This window comes from Tachysurus fulvidraco, chromosome 17 (assembly GCF_022655615.1).
Source record: "Tachysurus fulvidraco isolate hzauxx_2018 chromosome 17, HZAU_PFXX_2.0, whole genome shotgun sequence".
NCBI classification, from domain to species: domain Eukaryota; kingdom Metazoa; phylum Chordata; class Actinopteri; order Siluriformes; family Bagridae; genus Tachysurus; species Tachysurus fulvidraco.
The window spans coordinates 23821737-23841736 of record NC_062534.1 but is presented as its reverse complement, the minus strand read 5'-3'; the positions used below and the strand labels follow the sequence as shown (position 1 = coordinate 23841736).

The 20000-nt window shown below is 42.1% G+C and overlaps 1 protein-coding gene across 1 annotated transcript; it reads left to right on the top strand.

Moving 5' to 3' along the window:
- Window positions 1–4398: 4398 nt before the first annotated feature.
- On the top strand, window positions 4399–9535 carry dusp6 (dual specificity phosphatase 6). Its single transcript, XM_027170607.2, has 3 exons — window positions 4399–5323; window positions 6005–6442; window positions 7814–9535. The coding sequence occupies exons 1-3, from the start codon at window positions 4924–4926 to the stop codon at window positions 8125–8127; spliced, it is 1152 nt and encodes a 383-aa protein (XP_027026408.1). The 5' UTR covers window positions 4399–4923; the 3' UTR covers window positions 8128–9535.
- The last annotated feature ends 10465 nt before the right edge of the window (window positions 9536–20000 follow it).

The following is a 20000-nucleotide window of genomic DNA, read 5'->3' as shown; positions in this document are numbered from 1 at the left end:
CCAACCATTAGGCCACGGCCGCCTGATCTGATCCGTTCTGGTATCAGATTGGTGATATTTCATTTCAGTTAGATTTATCTGCTGTTTATTTTTATTTCTTGACCAATCAGGAGCAGGCAGTCCATCTTGCCTCGCCCCCAAACTCTGAGGTTATTTCACCTCAGATTTCTTTTGCTACTTTTGCCTGAAGCGTCCATTTAAAAGCGTCATTCCTCTCATCCACCGATTCGGCGGTTTCCTTCGTAAACATTCTCAGCGTATCCTGTTTGTGACCGTCGTTTCACAGCGAGGTTCCTCCTCCCGCTCGTCTCCAGGGAGGCCCCGAAGGCTCCACATCCTGTTTTGGTTTAAATTCACCAGCCCACTGTCCCGAGTCTGTCCCTGTCCCTGTCCCAGCCCTGAAAGCTCCATCAGATCAACACCATAATACCTTGGTCCTCCCTTTCTTTACACAGAAAAGATTTGATGGATTCATTTAAAAATTAGGCAAGAGATTTCCAATTTCCTTGTTTAAAAAAAAAAAAAGCCTAAATTTTCATTTTGCTTTTACAAGCTCGTACAGCTCACAGTCCTCGCCTCGCCAGAGCACCTTCACCTCTCGCGTCTCCACGGCCCCGAATTATTTCTAGCTCCATCCAACACAAAGGACAGCGAGGAGCAAACGCCACACAATAGTACAGCAGCAGTGGGACAGGAAGTAAATACAGAGTGAACAGGAACTTCCCCTGTCCCTCAGGCAGGAAGAGAGGGAGGCCTGGTGAAAGCCAGCACACCCAGGGTGACCTTTCACCCCATTGGCTTGGAGGGCCACCTGCCCCTGTAGTGCAGAGAAGAGAACAACAGGGCAGATGACACGGTGCAGAGATGGAGGCGGGTGATAAAAGCGTGAAAAAAGAAAGAAAGAAAGAAAAGCGGAGCCATCATTGTCTCTGGATCTCAGGGGGGCTGGTGAGTGAGGAGGCACTTGCAAAATAGCAACTCCACCCAGGAACCCGCAGGGAAGTAGGGTGTGTGTGTGTCTTTAGAGGGGGAGGTGAGGGTGCACAGCAGGCAGTTCCTACTGAGGAAGTTTGTAAGTAATGCCCCATGACTCCTTTATCCCCCCCCCCAAAAAAAATCTCTCTCTCTCACTTTCTCACACACACACACACACACTCGACACCGAGCCTTCCTCACGATGACCATCCACAAGTTTTGGTTCTCAGCAAGGTACAGAGGCAAGCCCCTAAACCCCACCACACACACACACACACACACACACACACACACACACACACACACACAGAGTTTCCCACATAACACTCATTTGAATGCATTTGGATGTAGGGAAACTATTTTGGTTTGATTCTCGCCATTATACGCCACGTACGATTTAGAATCCACAGTTCCGGCTCATTTGACTGTGTGAAAGACAAACGCTGCAGATCCCCACAGTGTGTTTACTCGTCACTGTGTGCCGGCAGTGTGGTCGAGAACAACAGGAAGACATGAGTATGTTATCAGATCTCTACCGGTTTGCTCGACGGCACACACTGTCCCTGTCTGTTAGCTGAGCTTTAACTGCAGCGTGGCTTTGCGTGACTAGAGGCGGAGGTGGAGTCACACAACAGACGCCAGGACAGGAAGACGACAATAGAAGCAGGACAGCGGGGGAAACTGATACACTGATAGCCAGAGATAATACACCAGCATAGTAGGATAAGCGTTGAGTAACCCTGAGCTGAGAAATGACACGGATCCCTCCTCTGTCTACCACATCTGCTCTGTGTGTCTGATTTGCGTAAACTAACCCGTTAACCTCGTTACTCTTAACTCACTCAGCCTTCAGATGCGATCACACACTCGTTCCTATACGTTATCGTCGCTATAGTAACAGCACGGTTGATGGGCGCGGCTTAAAAACCAAACGTGTGTAATGTGTACTGTAGTAAGGTGAAATGAAAGGAGCCTCCAGTGTCAGTGCTTTTGTAAATGCCGTCACTATCAGGTTCTCTGCTACATGACAAGCTGCTTATAATAATATCTCTTCATCTAAAAGTAACATCCACACACCGAACCGTTGTCCTGGATTAAAAATAATCCCAAACTTTGATGTCCGAGCTCTCCCGGGGTCAGACGACATGTTTTTTGAACAGCAGAAAGACTTGGACCTACACCGAGGTCCGGTCGAAACTCAGAGCAAGTGTTAGTAAAGGAAGCCGAGTGTTAGACGAAGTTCCCCACAGTGCGTCGTATGCTAAATACCCTGAAAGTGCACACTTCTTTGTGCTCACCTGGTCACTCCGCATGTGAATGGCGGACCTAAATGGACTATTAAGGGCAGTTGACCTGTCGGAGACGCCGTGTCTGAGAACGGCAACGCCAGACTCCGGTTTCTACTCTTAAATTTTTCATCAACATGACACAACCTTTTGGTTTTTTTTTTAGTTTTACAAACACCAGAGCACCGTAGACTTAGAGAGACAGAGAGACAGAGACAGAGACAGAGAGACAGAGACAGAGACAGAGAGGATGAGAACGGGTTAGAACTATAGTTGAGATTGGTTGGTAAATGTTCTTCATTAAACTATGGTGCTATGGTGATGAGTCTCTTGTGACGCTTGTACTTGGTGTCTTATGGGCGTGGCCTGTCCACATTGTACGGCTGTTCGATTGTTTGTTTGTTTGTTTGTTATGTTTTGTTTCGATGATATGGTAATAGCTTTATACAGTTTCTAAAGCTAGTTAAACCCAAACCGAATAACGCACTCATCAGCATGACCGTTAACATCAGTTGTCATGCCAACGATCCCTGCTACTTCCTGTCATGCGCATTTAATACGAGGATGAGAGACGTCGGGGAACTGAAGAAACTTTGGACCGCACGTGACGGGGATCGCTCACGTTGGTGCTTGTTAGTGTAAACGTAGCGTAGGATAACACCATCTGACACCTTCTGAAATGTTTGATGATTTGTGTTGATGTGAACTGGAGATATTATGGGACAACACCAACGAGCTGCACTTTATCGTGTAATCAAGGAATCAATTAAATTCCAGACAACCAGAAAATTCTCAAAACGCCAATAATTAGCATGTGACATTTCCAGGAATAGTAACATGACATTACACGGTATGAGGTTTGCTGTAACCTGGTTATGACCTAGTTATGACCTGGTTATGACGTGTTTATGTCAGTCTTACGACACAGCGTATTAGATTACATTCACATTATATCTAATTATCTTTCATTAAACATTACATACCATATATTTTTTTTTCTCTTCATTTGCTTCTGCTTCTGAACCACAAACGGTTTATAAAAAGAGCCGAGTCCGAGCCGATCCACTCGGGAAGTGTTAAAGTGAGCTGACGGCTTCACTAACGTGTTTATTGTTCCATCACTTCACACCTCGGCTCGCCGCATCCTCCTGTGTTGCCTTGAGGAAAGATCTGAGGTCATCATGTGGCTCAGGGAATTTTAGACAAAGACACGACATCAAAACCGGAAAAAAAGAAAAAAATTATTATTTGGAAAGAATTTGATTCTTGAATTGATCGTGTTTTTTAATGGTGTTTAATAGTTAGCTGGACTTTTGTGTTTTCTAAATAACTCACTTAAACATACACAACCAACATGTTAAATAGTTTTCCGTTTTATTTAATGCACAAATAAAATAAACACAAATGCATGTTAAGGTTTTGCATTGCTTTACTATAGTGTAGCATACTTAATGTGTTTGGTTGCCATTTATAAGAATTGTCAACAATTGTCAGTGTGGACAGTTAAGTGTTCATAATCAGTGTTTGTTTGTTTGTTTGTTTGTTTGTTTGTTTGTTTGTGTGACCCACAGTACACTTTAACAATGATGTATTTTCTTAACCGTGTTTTATGAATTCATTTGTTTTATTTCTTTCTGCTTCGTTGCACTTTAGTCTGATGTTAATGAATCAGCAGTTCTGGGTTGTTTTGTTTGTTTGTTTGTTTGTTTTCTACAAATCTATTTTGTTTTGTTTGGGCACAAGTGGCCAGTCGTGCACTAATCTGTTCCTCCACGTGTGAGTCAGGAGATGTGCAGGAATCTTCTTGTTGTTTTTGCTTTGCATGGTTAAAGACAGGTCTGAGAGCTGTGAGGTGTGATTGTGGCTTTCTGCGCGTAACCCGAGCTTCAATGAAGTCCTGAGCGCTTTAATTCTCTTCCCCTCTAAACACTGGCGCCTCCTTCCTGCGCTGTTTGTTTGCGGTCAGTTGATCCGGAGCGGAAATTCCTTTCCGTTTTTGTGAATGACAAACTTATTAACAATTCATCGGCGCAGGCCCCGGTTTCCATCCGGCCCCGTTGCTAAGGCGACGGCCGCTCTGAGCTTTCCTATTGGTCGGCGCGCAATAATGTAGGCATTGAAACGCCGCGCCTTCTCCTTCATTCACTAACACACAGCCAGGGAGAGAGAGAGAGACAGAGAGAAGGAGAGAAGCACAGAGAGAGAAGTTAAAGCTTTGCGTTACTGGAACCAAACCCAGCTGAAGTCCGGAGACTTTACACTGAGCGCGCAGCGTCACTGCACCGAGCTGGATGTTCAGTCTTGGTTCAGCTTTTTCTTGCTTTTCTATAAAAAAAAACACAGATTGTTATATAAGCGGAAGAAGAGCGTCAGTGGGGCTGCAGTTTACTCACAGGCGCGCGTGAGTCATTGAGAAACGCGCACGCAGACGCATGAATGGACGGATACGGAGCGAGTCTCGACTTCACGCTTTAACAACAATTTCCTTTTTTTTTGTGCATTTCTTGATCAGAACCGAAGATCTATTATTTTTTTAAAAAATAAATATATATAATTACTATTATTATTTTTTTACGCGTATGCTCCGGCGTGGCCTGGTGACAAGCCGCGGCCTCTGGACCCACGACATATCGCACTCCGGCCCCCGTTAACGGAAACCCCGATGCTCGATAAGTTCCGGCCCGCGCAGCTCGACACGGTAATGGCGATCAGCAAGAGCGTGGCGTGGCTCAGGGAGCAGTTGGAGACGCGCCGCGAGCGCCTGCTCGTGATGGACTGCCGCGCGCGAGAGCTCTACGACTCGTCGCACGTCGAGGCGGCCATCAACGTGGCCATCCCGAGTCTCATGCTGCGGCGACTCAAGAAGGGCAACCTGCCCGTCAAGTCGCTGCTGTCCGACGGACAGGATCGCGAGAGGTTCGCGCGGCGCTGCAGGACCGACACTATCGTGCTGTACGACGAGTGCAGTCGCGAGTGGAACGAGAACGTGGACGGCGGCTCGGTGCTCGGTTTACTGCTACGGAGGATGAAGGACGAGGGATACAAAGCCTTTTACCTTGAAGGTAATGTGTTAGACCCCGAATGCGCGCGTCCCAAACCGTACAGGAGTAAAGTGTGTTAGAATCTTATGTATACTCATTCATAACGCGTCCTGGTGGATCTAAAGCAGCCTCATGGGAACGAGAATGTTTTGGTGTCTTGTCTTGCACACAGGCACAAAACGTATTAAATATGTGTATTATATATATATATATATATATATATATATATATATATATATATATATATATATATATATATATATATATATATATATATCGTCAGCTTCATGCTGAGAAAAGGATGCATCAGCCTACATACAGCTGCTAATGTGTGTTTTTAAACAACCAAAAAGAACTTGTACTTGTAATACACAAGTAACTTTGGACTGTAACTTTACTTGTAGCGCTAACGTGCGTTGACCCACGTGTACAGGGCGCCATTGCATGCTTTTTGTAACAGTCCACTTATGGTTAAAAGCATTTCTTTCCATTATTTAATAGGGAATTTATAATGCAAAAATGCACAGAGCAACGACGTGGATGCGCTTTATAAATAAATAAACAAACAAAAAAATAATAAAAATGTGCAATTTTTTTAAAGTTCACCATTTGTTGTTGTTTTTATTGTTGTTGTTGTTTATTAAACAGCCAAGCATGGGTGTATTTTTCTGTACACTAACCCCTTATATTTTAACCTCACAGGCGGTTTCAGCAAGTTTCAGTCCGAGTGTCCTGCGCTCTGCGAGACCAACCTGGACGGTTCGTGCTGTGGAAGCGGCTCTCCCACATCACATGTTCTGGGGCTCGGTGGCCTGCGCATCAGCTCTGATTCATCGGACATCGAGTCGGACGCGGACCGTGAACCCGGCAGCGCCACCGACTCAGACGGCAGCCCGGCGTCAAACCCGCAGCCGTCATTCCCAGTCGAGATCCTGCCACATCTGTACCTAGGCTGTGCAAAGGACTCCACCAACCTGGACGTGCTGGAGGAGTTCGGCATCAAGTACATCCTGAACGTGACCCCGAACCTGCCCAACCTTTTCGAAAACGCAGGAGAATTCAAGTACAAACAGATTCCTATATCGGACCACTGGAGCCAGAACCTCTCGCAGTTCTTCCCAGAGGCCATCGGCTTCATCGGTGAGCAACACACACACACACACACACACACACACACACACACACACACACACGCACACACACACATACACACAAACACATCACATAACCCAGGGTTTTACAGGGACCCTGATTAGATTCAGCTTAATGGAGACCTCAATTTATACTTTAAGGAATCATCATTATTCACTCACCTCAATAGTGAGTCATCTGACAAATGTAATATAATGTAAGCTAAGACAAAGATAAGCCTGTTATTTATCCCTTATGGGGCAATTAAAGTGTTAGAGCAGCATGATAGTAAGAATAATGACGCAGCAAAATAAGATTTGATAGTTGAGTTAAGTGAAGCTTCATGGTTGAAACTTGATGGTTACACACACAATTGACACTGTATGGGACTCTTTTTTTTTTTTTTTCTTTTTTTTTAATTGCTTGCAATATAAAGCTGAAAAGTTCACCAGCAGCCATTTTGAACCATTGCATTTTAAAAAGTGTTAAATGCTCCCTGTTCATGCTCTTGCAGTTCCGAACAATAAGATAGAGTTAGACCTCGGATCGAGTTTAGTTAAATGGTGGTCATAGGTACATAAAAATAAATGGTGCATTTGCATGAATATAAAACTTTAGTGTCTTCTTATAAACCATATGAACAGATTGTGGTTCTTTGTTTAAAAGCCAACCGCAGAATTCCCAACTGTAGCTGTTTGGCTTGGTGTGTCCTTTTGTGTTTGTCGAGGAGTTTAGCTGTGTGTGTGTGTGTGTGTGTGTGTGTGCGCGTGTGTGTGTGTGTGTGTGTGTGTGTGTGTGTGTGTGTGTGTGCTACAAAGGCTTATGATAGTACAGGAGATGAGGCGAGGTAATTTGAGCTCAACAGGAAGGAAGCAGCATTGAAAGTAATGTAGGACAGGGGCGGCGTTTTTCTCCCATACAACGGGGCCCATTTACAGGGGGGGAATGTTGACATCCTGCTCGCCATGACAGCGCGCCCCCGTGACTTCTACATTTACACTCCCCAAATGGTGGCATTGTTGAGTAACCTGGAGAGCGGAAGGATCATTCGATAGGCCATAATAGCCCATTTCCATGATTCCAGAAAAATGGAAGATTTGTTTTCGTCCTCTGTCATGCACTAGAGAGCGCACTGAATGAGAGCTTGTTCTGTGTGCTCCAGCCGGGAATCTAATGAATTCTAAGACACGCCTCTCTCTCTCTCTCTCTCTCTCTCTCTCTCTCTCTCTCTCTCTCTCTCTCTCTCTCTCTCTCTCTCTCTCTCTCTAATGTACACACTTATGAGAACATTTTGTGCTTTTTTTTAAATCAGGATTTAACATCATCTCTGCAATAAAACCTAACCAGAAATCCTTGCTTTTTCTTTTCCTTCTCAAACAGACGAGGCTCGAGGTCAGAAGTGTGGCGTCCTCGTGCACTGTCTCGCTGGTATTAGCCGCTCCGTCACGGTGACCGTGGCCTATCTGATGCAGAAGCTCAACCTGTCCATGAATGATGCCTACGACATTGTCAAGATGAAAAAATCGAACATCTCGCCCAACTTTAACTTCATGGGGCAGCTGTTGGACTTTGAGCGCACGCTCGGGCTGCAGAGCCCATGCGACAACCGAGCTTCGGCGCCTTCGCAGCCGCTCTACTTCAGCACGCCCACCAATCACAATGTCTTCCAGCTCGACCCGCTCGAGTCCACGTGAGACGAGGAGCAAGCTGCAGAAGGTGCCTGACCATCCAAATGTGGCTTTCTGTCTTTTTCCTCTCTTAACCAGAAGAGGGTTTTCTGGACGTTTTTGACGCAGCTGGCGCAAGATGCCAACTGTTGCAAGTTAGCCAATGACGCGCCAATGCGCTTTGGCCTGAAGCGGAAAGGCAGCTGCTGTATTATTGGGACGGAGAAACGCAGCTCTGTATCTCTCTCAGACTCTGTAAGGTAGTTCCTGCTTTCTATCTTCGTACTCAAGCATGTGAAGACTGTCATAATGAGGAACTTCTGGCGTGCCAAAGAGACTGTAAATGGACAGTTATATGGACAAGTAAAAGAAGTAACGAGAGACTTGTTTGAATTCGTTTTTGTTTTTTGTTTTTGTTTTTCCTAGCACTTGCACCTTGCTGTTTTTTCGGGTGTGCTCTTCTTGTCTTCAGTGAAGACTTGCCTGTTTTTGGGGATTTAAAAAATGACGAAACACCCTCGTTGACGACGGCACAGTACAGTGTACTCCAGTTTGTTTGTGTGGAGACACTTTTGAATTGTTTATACTTGTGTATATTCAGGACATTGTTATTATAATCACGGTTACCTGTTACTACAAAAAAAAAACAGGTGCCGAATCTTTTATTTTTTTTGTCTTCTTTTGTCATCTAAACTGAATATCGATCAATATAATCTATGAGTTAAATGCCAAAAAAGAAACCGAATAGATTTTGTGAGATGAAAAATGTGTATAATGTAATATATTTCTTTTCTTTGCTTTACGAACAAGCCTTTATCAGCCTTTTCTTACGCATCCTTCTACCCTCTGAGAGTCACCTTGTTCCCTCACCTTAGGTCTTCTGTACATAGGAGTATCATTGTGCATTAACTTCTCTAAGCAATTCCTCATTACTCTTCTTCTCTGTCACCGGCTGTCGGAGCTGTTAAACTAACGGCACATTCAGAAAGTATTATTCGGGCTCGTATCAGTATGTGTTCGGGTCCAGAATACGGCTGCATGCTCATGACGGATCTAGAACCCGGGACGCTTTGATTAAGTTTTTACATTTTAATGGTTTTGCATCAAGAACAGTGAAAGATCGTGATCGAAGTGGGCGGTGATTGTTTTTTTGTTGTTGTTGTTGTTGTTGTTTTTTGTTTTTTTTGTGAGATTCAAGGTCTCCGAGATGTCGGCAACGGAGGGGGGACGTTAGTACGCCTTCCGCTCTTCAGGGAAATTCTGTGAAATGCAATTTAGTTGTCTGACTTGGATTTAAATGGGAACCAGGTTCCCTCAAAGCAAAGGCCTGTTCTGAAGGAGGAAGGTTCCACTTTGGGACTCGTTCTTCCAACCCTACGAATGTAAAGAGATGATAAGTTATTAATAAATTGCTATTTTGTCTATTCGAATCTGATGACCTGCCTCTCATTTTGTTCTTTTATGATTTATACACCTCGATGTTTAACATTAATAAAAAAGAAATGAACAGATATGCTAGTTAACAGCAAAGGTTCTAGTTAACAAGATGATGCTATACACTATATTTCGTTCAGGAAACCAAAAATTGTCTAAACACTGACTAGCTTCATAGTTACTATAAAATCTAACAGTAATATGAACTAAAACAGTTTAATGGTTTAAATAACTTTTATAACTTATATAAAAAATAAACAGATATGCTAGTTGTGAAGAAAGATTCTCAAAATCAAGCTCATGTTATACACTAAATGGTTCAAAAGTTTTAAAAAAAAGTGCCTAGCTAACACTGGCTAGCCTCATAACTACCATAAAAGCTAACCTCATAATGAATTAAAAAAAAAAGAGCTGTATGATTTTTATATCTTAAAGTTTAGCATCACTACTAAATTACAGAGAACAGATATGCTAGTTAACACGAATATTTCTAGCTAACAAGCTTATACCCTAAGGAACAAGTTAGCTTTCTAGCTAACAAGCTTATACCCTAAGGAACAAGTTAGCTTTTTAGCTAACAAGCTTATACCCTAAAGAACAAGTTAGCTTTCTAGCTAACAAGCTTAATCCCTATGGAACAAGTTGGCTTTCTAGCTAACAAGCTTATACCCTATGGAACAAGTTAGCTTTCTAGCTAACAAGCTTATACCCCATGGAACAAGTTAGCTTTCTAGCTAACAAGCTTAATCCCTATGGAACAAGTTAGCTTTCTAGCTAACAAGCTTATACCCTATGGAACAAGTTAGCTTTCTAGCTAACAAGCTTATACCCCATGGAACAAGTTAGCTTTCTAGCTAACAAGTTTATACCCTATGGAACAAGTTAGCTTTCTAGCAAAACAATCTTATACCCTAAGGAACAAGTTAGCTTTCTAGCTAACAAGCTTATACCCTAAGGAACAAGTTAGCTTTCTAGACCTTAAAAAAGGACCTTGCTAACACTGACTAGCCTTGTAACTACTTTAAATGCTAAATTAATTAAGATCAAAAGAGTTTTATGGTTTATCTACCTCAAGGTTTCACATTGTCACTATCAATCAACAGAAATGCTAGTTATCAAGAATGCTTTTAACCAGCAAGCTAATGTTAAAAAAAAAAGCCGTAAGACTAACTAGCCACCTACTTGGTGGTATGAAACACAAAGATTAGCTTGTTAGCTCAATAGATGGCTAGTTAATGTTAGCTAGAAAACAATAATAATTAGCATGCTTAGAAAACTGTCTTAAATTAATGAGTGAAAATGGTTAGGAGTGCTAGCTAGCTCCACTGGTGTGTTTAAATCAAATGTAGCATTAGCTTGTTAGCTAGCTAGAAGGACACATGGTACCTTGCTAGTTTCTTAAAACTGCATTGAAGAAGAAGTGAATAAGTTTTTGTTGTTTTTCAGTCAAATTGAGAATCTCTCTCTCTCTCTCTCTCTCTCTCTCTCTCTCTCTCTCTCTCTCTCTCTCTCTCTCTCTCTCTCTCTCTCTCTCTCTCTCTCTCTCTCTCTCTCTCTGTAACACAAATACACACACACAGATATGTATACTGAGATGAACTTTTATTTGAGCTGACAGAACTTGGGAGCAGGTCAGGATTTGCAGGGGCTGCTGGGTAACGGAAGCCGATCCGATTTTCACCACTTCCTGTCTGGAGATCAGCGACGTCTCAGGACGCCTCCACAAAGGATGCAGGCAGCGGAAGTACAAACCGCAACCTGGCTTTAACTGGGCTTTGCTGTCTCCTGATGTCAGAGATAATCTTAGCGTGGGAGTGAAAATAAAAATGGAGGCAAAGAAAAGGGAATTGTTTCTGATGGATAAAACGGAAAGAGTCATTTGACTCAAAGTGAAATAATACCACGGAGAAGACGTTAGCGCTGTTGTATTCTGAACACTGATCCGCTATAAGGCGTAGTAATCATACGTTAAAACCCGTTCGCTAACGAAGAATAAAATATTAGTTGATATGATGTCAGGAGATATTTATTAAGCATTACAGTTGTAATGCTTGCTAACATTAGCTAGACAACTAGAATCCTTGCTACCTAAGAAGATAGCACTATTCATTCATTCATTCATTCATTCATTCATTCATTCATTCATTCATTCATTCTCTACCGCTTATCCGAACTTCTCAGGTCACGGGGAGCCTGTGCCTATCTCAGGCGTCATCGAGCACCGAGGCAGGATACACCCTGGACGGAGTGCCAACCCATCGAAGGGCACACACACACTGTCATTCACTCACACACACACCCCCAGCAATACGGACAATTTTCCAGAGATGCCAATCAACCTACCATGCATGTCTTTGGACCGGGGGAGGAAACCGGAGTACCCTGAGGAAACCCTCGGTGAGAACATGCAAACTCCACACACACAAGGCGGAGGCGGGAATCAAACCCCTACCTTGGAGGTGTGAGGTGAACGTGCTAACCACTAAACCACCGTGTCCCCTATAAGATAACACTAGCATGTAAGAAATGTTTTTGACCAAGAAAGTAGATATAAAGCAGAGATTCATTTGCTCGTTGGCTAGATAAAGTGCTAACTAGAAACCTTTGAGATGATTATCTACCATAGTGAGAGTGTGTGTGTGCCCTGCGATGGGTTGGCACTCCGTCCAGGGTGTATCCTGCCTTGATGCCCGATGACGCCTGAGATAGGCACAGGCTCCCCGTGACCCGAGAAGTTCGGATAAGCGGTAGAAGATGAATGAATGAATGAATCTACCATAGTTTTACAGCTAGCTAGCTGAATATGATAACTCTTTTGATCACAAATAGCTTTTTAGCTAGACTTTTTTCTCTTTATAGGCCATTAGCATGTTTTTTGTTTGTTTGTTTGTTTTTTTCATAGTGACTCTTGGTGTTCAATTAAAATCTCTTAATGATTAGTCTCGTGTGTGGAATGTACAAATCTTGCCTATGGGGATGGTTGTCTTCCTCTTTAGTCACTCGTTTGCAGTAAATGTGGTTTATCGCCGTGGGTTACAGCCGTACATCTTCCTGCACAATCTCCACCCAATGCTTGTTTGAAAATAAATGGTTGTATTTTCTGTGTGTTTGAGTCCTCATGGGAAGTCGTAATTAGGACTTCAGGCACATTCCAGGCAACTTGTTTAGAGCGAAACGGAGGTCACCTTAAGTAACTAAATAAATAAAAATTACAGCTAGAAAACGAAGAACCAAGAACGCGGATGAGGTGTGTTTTGCTTTTTTGTGTTTTTCATCAATTGACGAAGAAACTTTATCGTTGCATATTAAATGGGAACTGAACTATTTCTCTTCTGCTGAAATGTTAACCAGTTTTCTCGTATTTCAAAAACCCGTTCCATAAAACTTCCTGAAATACCTCCAATGCACCATCTATGTGTTTGGATGAGAGTGTGGAGTTGGTGGTTTTGAGAATACTCTAACGGAGAATTCATAACATCACACGTTCGCCTACCGATCGCACGCTGCTCGTACACGGACGCCGCTAAATTTCGAACTCGGCTCTACGGCGTAACTCGAGGCGTCTCGTATACAGTCCTGGTTAACTTTAACAAGTGTGTGTGAGGGAGGCGATGAGAAATCGTCCACAGGTTTGTTTCGATTGGCTGTAACTCGAACACTAATGGCTGTGAATCAGTTGAGCTCGGTTTCATCAATTAAAGCATGTTGTTTCATGTGGACTTTAAATGCAGTATTCAAGTAATTGCAGTGTGTTAATTCGTGTCTCGGGTTAAGAGGAAGTGGGTCCCGCCCCGGCACATCCATGCTATACTTCGTGTGTGTTAATCCTGTGTGAAGGTTTTCAATCCCCATCATTCTCCAGTGACAGGCTGCCTCTGCCCAGGATTTGCTTGCACCCCCAGCAATTTCCGGTCTTGTGGTAGCTCGAGTTCCAGCATCTCAACACACACACACACACACACACACACACACACACACACACACACACACACACACACACACACACCATTGACTTCCAGTCTGTCCTGCTTGCCAGCTGCTCTGTACTCTAGTGCTAATGCTGGAATGTTTGTTGCGTGTCAGACACTCTCTCAATCCTTCTGGCATCGTATTCATCACATGGCCTTGCGGTCACTGACATCATGTTACTTTGTTCTGGATTCTGATTGGCCAGAAGGTTTCGATTGATTTTAAAACATATATATATATATATATATATATATATATATATATATATATATATATATATATATATATATATATATATATTAACATGTCTGTAGTAACTAGGTTTGATGTTAACAGTCATGTTTCATTGGTTTAATAAAGTGAAGGAGAGGTTTATGGTAAATCTTATGGAAGGAGTCTCCAGTTTCAGACACAAAGCTAGAACTTTCTAAGCTTCAGTGTTTCCAGATGCACAGGATTATACAAGCTCCATTAGACAGTGGAGGCTGTAGCTGGGAAGCAGCATTAAAGAATCTCTCTCTCTCTCTCTCTCTCTCTCTCTCTCTCTCTCTCTCTCTCTCTCTCTCTCTCTCTCTCTCTCTTTCTCAGATGTCAGATCTTTAAAAAAAAAAACGACTCGTCTCATCTCCAGTACAATCAAAGCATGAGCACTTCAAAGGAGCACCTGGGTTACATTGTGTCGTGTCTCCACTTCCTGTCTTCTGTCGTTTACCCAAACTGCACAGCTGGCCCCGAGTGAACATGCAGGGGATTATGGGAAGGCCAGGTGGAGCAGACAGCGTGGTGGGCGTAATGGAAGCTCTTGCTATCACAGCGAGGAGCCGCAGGCCATCCGCCAAACCTCCCACAGCACGGAGACAGAGCAGAGACATGGACAAGGACTGAGGTGGAAATGATAGACAGAATGAGAGACCCAAAAAACAAGTGGAGAGATAGAACGAGAGCGAGGCACAGGAGAAACAGAATGAGAGACACAAAATAAGAAAAACAGGCAAACAATTAGCTCTATCTATCTATCTATCTATCTATCTATCTATCTATCTATCTATCTATCTATCTATCTATCTATCTATCTATCTATCTATCTATCTATCTATCTATCTATCATCTCTTTGCTTTCTCCTTTACTTTCCCTCTCCATGCCTGTCTTTTTCTGCCTTAAATCTCTCTCGACTTTTCTTTCTTTCTTTCTTTCTTTCTTTCTTTCTTTCTTTCTTTCTTTCTTTCTTTCTTTCTTTCTTTCTTTCTTTCTCATAATCCCCCCTCATTATGACAGAGTCTCCTTATCGAGCGAAACAGCTTGGGAGGATCTCATAGTGATACTCATAGTGTTCCTGTTCTAAACACAAAACCGCCAGCCAGTCCTACAGTGTATTTGTGTGTGTGTGTGTGTGTGTGTGTGTGTGTGTGTGTGTGTGTGTGTGTGTGTGTGTAGGGGGAGATCATTAACAGAGCTCCACTCGTCCTCAGAGACTCAGTTCTTTGCTCCACCTACACGCACCGGAATGCTGGAGAGGAATGACTTGAATGGTGAAGGACACAGCGAGGTGCTTTGTCTGGACATCATGTTGTTCGTTTGCGTCTCTGATTCCCGTGTGTATCTCAGTGCTGGACAAAAAAAAATCTCGGCTGGTTAGCACGCAGTTAGCCCACACTTCGAGACACACACACACACACAGGAATGTCATGTGACATTGATATTCCACTCTACTATTGTTCCCAAACTTTAGCCCAAATAATACATGTGTGTGTATGTGTGTGTCCTAAAGTGTGTTTTAAAGTGTAACACACACACACACACACACACACACACACACACACACACACACACACACTCACACACACACACACTCACAGTGAGACAGAAAGACAGGAAGTGAGACAAAGCAGTAACCTTGCAGCTCTGTAAAAATAGATCTTTATATAAGCCTCTTTCATACACACTCATTATCTGAAGAGGACCTGAGCCGAAACGCCCACACAGACAGGTACGGAGGCCGCGAGCGCACGAAGACCGACTCCGGCATCTCAGGGCTGAGATTCAGGTCACATTACACAGCTGATTCTCTAACAAAACCCAGCAAGTTTGGATATGTTGTTACACAGTGACTAACAAATTACTGCATGTCAATTAACAATTTAATAAATATCTAAATATTTCTCGTGCCAAGTCTTTGCTGATGGAAAAACATCAATGAGATTTGAAAAAGATGAAGAGTTTCCTCCTTCATGCTCAGATTAGATTGGATTGGATTGGATGAGATGAGATGAGATGAGATGAGATGAGATGAGATGAGATGAGATGAGATGAGATTAGATTAGATTAAATTAGATTAGATTAGATGAGATTAGATTAGATTGGATGAGATGAGATTAGATAAAATTAGATTAAATTAGATTAGATTAGATTAGATTAGATTAGATTGGATTGGATGAGATGAGATGAGATTAAATTAGATTAGATGAGATGAGATTAGATTAGATTGGATTAGATGAGATTAGATTAGATTAGATTAGATTGGATTAGATGAGATTAGATTGGATTGGATGAGATGAGATTAGATAAAATTTGATTAAATTAGATTAGATGAGATGAGATGAGATTATATTAGATTAGATTAAATTAGATTAGATTGGATTAGATAAAATGAGATTAGATTCGATTAGATTGGATTGGATTAGATGAGATGAGATTAGATTAAATTGGATTAGATGAGATGAGATTAAATTAAATTAGATTAGATTGGATTGGATTAGATGAGATGAGATTAGATGAGATTAAATTAGATGAGATTAAATTAGATTGGATTGGATTAGGTTGGATTAGATAAGATTAGATAAACAGAGATTAGATTAGATTAGATGAGATTAGATTAGATTAGATGAGATTAGATTAGATTAGCAAAGCAAGAATGTTTTGTCTGTCTACTCTGGTGCTTCCTTCCAGCGTGGTGTCTCTATAGTCCTGTCACGAGAGACAGTTTAAGACGAATGAAACTACAAGTCTTTTATTTTCACACCTACACACTACATGTTAAATGTCCTCTCACGGAAATCTGGGGTTTCTTCTCCTCATACAGGATTTGTGTTGCGTCTCCATTCCGTGAGTCTTCTCACCACGTCGATCAGACCATTCTCTTATTCATCGAGAATATCTGATTATTCACCTAAAGGTATCTGATCCTCAGAACCTGATAAGTTTCATTCACAGATGTAGGCCAGAGTGTCAGGCTCGTGGACTTCCACACGTGGACTTCCACCTCGTTCCTCCAGAGCGTGTATGTGAAAGCTTTCCGAGCCGGATCGGGGGAACGTTACCTCTCCATGATAAAGCGATCAGTCCCCGAGCCGGGTAAATGTGACATTATCATATGCGTATGAAATATGGAACTGCTCAGAGATGCAGTAGATTTCTGATAGAGAGAGAGAGAGAGAGAGAGAGAGAGAGAGAGAGAGAGAGAGAGAGAGAGAGAGAGAGAGAGAGAACTGTGACTGCAGTGGCTCTCAAAAGGAGCATTCCAGCTGACATGAATCATCCGCTGCTGTCTCTGCTGAGCCCACGCACCGCTCAGAACAGGGGTAAAAATAGTCATTTAAAAGAGCCTTTAAAAATAACATGTAGGAAAGAGAGAAAGAAAGAAAGAATGAAAGAAAGAGATAGAACAAAGATACTGTGTGTGTGTGTGTGTGTGTGTGTGTGTGTGTGTGTGTGTGTGTGTGTGTGTGTGTGTGTGTGTGTGTGTGTGTGTGTGTGTTTGTGTGTGTGTGTGTGTGTGAGAGAGAGAGAGAGAGAGAGAGAGAGAGAGAGAGAGAGAGAGAGAGAGAGAGAGAGAGAAGGAGAGATGAGGAAACATTGTGCTTCAGCCCACACATCATCCAACAGGCCTGATATTAGAATATTAGACCTGAATATTAGTCACTGCACACAATGTTCTCCTTCTTCTAAATCTCTCTCTCTCTCTCGCTCTTTCTCTCTCTCTCCCACACACACACACACACACACACACACACACACACACACACACACACACACACACACACACACACACACACACACACACACACACACACACACAGGTCTAGTCATCTTAGATCTCTCTTTCTCTATCTTAGGCAGGAAGTCAGCTCAGAGCTTCTCAGTTCACAGCCCTGTCTCCTGAATGGCAGCAATCCAGGAAACCATTACAGCCTCTTATGACAGGACAGGAAGAGAGAGAGAGAGAGAGAGAGAGAGAGAGAGAGAGAGAGAGAGAGAGAGAGAGAGAGAGAGAGAGAGAGAGAATCCACTCTGCACTAGGGTTTGCCTCAAAAAAAAAAAAAAGGAAAAAGAAGGGAAATCTCTAAAATCTCCAAAATGTTGTTGTGGATCATCACAAACACATAACTTCCATCTTCACATCCTCTCGCTCTTCATCTGTCTCTCTATCATTCTGCCAGAAAACACATCCAGAGATTTTATCACCCGCCTGTCCATCTCCTCTTAGCACGACAGCCGGTTGACTCATCCTGCCGTGCCTCACTTTGCGGTGCCGTTGCTAAGCCAACAAGGTAAATAAATAAATAAATAAATACATACAAAAAACAAAGGAAACAGAAAAAGGAAGAGACAAGAAGAGCAAGCAGGGAGGAATGAATGAAACGAGCAAGAAATAGAAAGAAGAGCAAGTGTGTGTGTGTGTGTGTGTGTGTGTGTGTGTGTGTGTGTGTGTGTGTGTGTGTGTGTAGATGAATGCAGCAGGCTCTTTGTGAATGGAGGAAGCAGTGACTATCCTCAGCTTCATTTATTAACACATTAAAACTGCTTCAGATACAGTGACATAAACTACAGCTAACACGACAACTCCTATTTCTCTACTCTATTCCGTCTGGGGTAAGTGAGGGAGGGAGACGGAGAAGAAGGGAAGGAAGGAAAGAAGGAGGGGAAGAAAGAAGGAAGGAAGGAGAGCGCAAAGAAAAAAGAAAAAAATAACAACGACCGAAAGAGCGTACGTAGTCATGAAGGAAGGGCAATTAAGGATGCGTACAATGAAGGAATTAAGGAAGGAAGGAATGAAGGAAGGATTTAATGAATAAGGAATGGTAATCAGAAATCTTTCCTTCCTTCCATCCTTCGTTTCCTCCTCCATTCCTTCCTTCCTTCTTTCCTCCATTCCTTCCTTCCTTGCTTCCCTCCTTCCTTCCTTCCTTCCTTCCTTCCTTCCTTCCTTCCTTCCTTCCTTCCTTCCTTCCTTCCTTAATTTTTTGTCCTATTAGATTCAAGAGACAGAGAAAAAAGTACATTGAGGTAACGAGGGTTTAGAGTGAAACAGGAAGTCATTTGTTTCATGGATGTTAACATATGACTTGTGATTGTCCTTAAAATAAAAATTGTAATCAGATGCAAATTGCAGGGGCTTAAAAGGGATAGAACTTTGTGGATGAGGTTGAATATTGACAATTTTTCCATTATTACGTTATTATTACGTTGTTATTATTATGCTGTTATTATTACGTTGTTATTATTACATTATTATTATGCTGTTATTATTACGCTGTTATTATTACGCTGTTATTATTACATTATTATTATGCTGTTATTATTACGTTGTTATTATTACATTATTATTACGTTGTTATTATTACGCTGTTATTATTATGTTATTATTACATTGTTATAATTACGTTGTTATAATTATGTTGTTATAATTACGTTGTTATTACGTTGTTATTATTATGCTGTTATTATTACGTTGTTATTATTACATTATTATTACGTTGTTATTATTACGCTGTTACTATTATGTTATTATTACATTGTTATAATTACGTTGTTATAATTACGTTATTATTATGTTATTATGTTATTATTATGTTATTATTACGTGGTTATAATTACGTTGTTATTATTATGTTGTTATTATTACGTTATTATAACGTTGTTATTGTGTTATTATCGTAATGAATGTTGTATTGAATTGATGCGTTGTAGAACAAGAGAATCTTTTAATGGTAGAATATTTGTGTGTGTGTGTGTGTGTGTGTGTGTGTGTGTGTGTGTGTGTGTGTGTGTGTGTGTGTGTGTGTTAAACAAATAACCATAAAACTGCACCACAGTCGTGTAGCACAGATAAAGGACTGGGGACTTCGAGCGTTCGATGTACTCAGGTAAAGGCGAGTATATAACGACCTTAATGACCCCTACATTCAAACAACTGCAATACCACAGGGTCACATTTCACCAGCTGGCACAGGCTTCAATGTTGGGACACGCTTTTACCGGATGAGAGAGAAATCTCACAACCTCTTGGGCCTGAGGTGACTCACACAGTCTCGCTGTCATAGAGACGTGCTCATAAACAAAACCAAAACACACACACACACACACACACACACACACACACACACACACACACACACACACACACACAGGAAATGCATTAGCTCTGAGAACTTTTAGGACTTTGGTCATTGTGAAACCCAACACTGTTCAACCCTCCTCCTCCCTTCCACATGCCACA

Bases quoted from the DNA above. Each gene is read 5' to 3' on its own strand.
- dusp6 (XM_027170607.2), top strand. From the start codon at position 4,924: ATGCTCGATAAGTTCCGGCCCGCGCAGCTCGACACGGTAATGGCGATC. The intron at 5,324-6,004 runs GTAATGTGTTAG...TTAACCTCACAG, and splicing joins CAAAGCCTTTTACCTTGAAG to GCGGTTTCAGCAAGTTTCAG. The intron at 6,443-7,813 runs GTGAGCAACACA...CTTCTCAAACAG, and splicing joins AGAGGCCATCGGCTTCATCG to ACGAGGCTCGAGGTCAGAAG.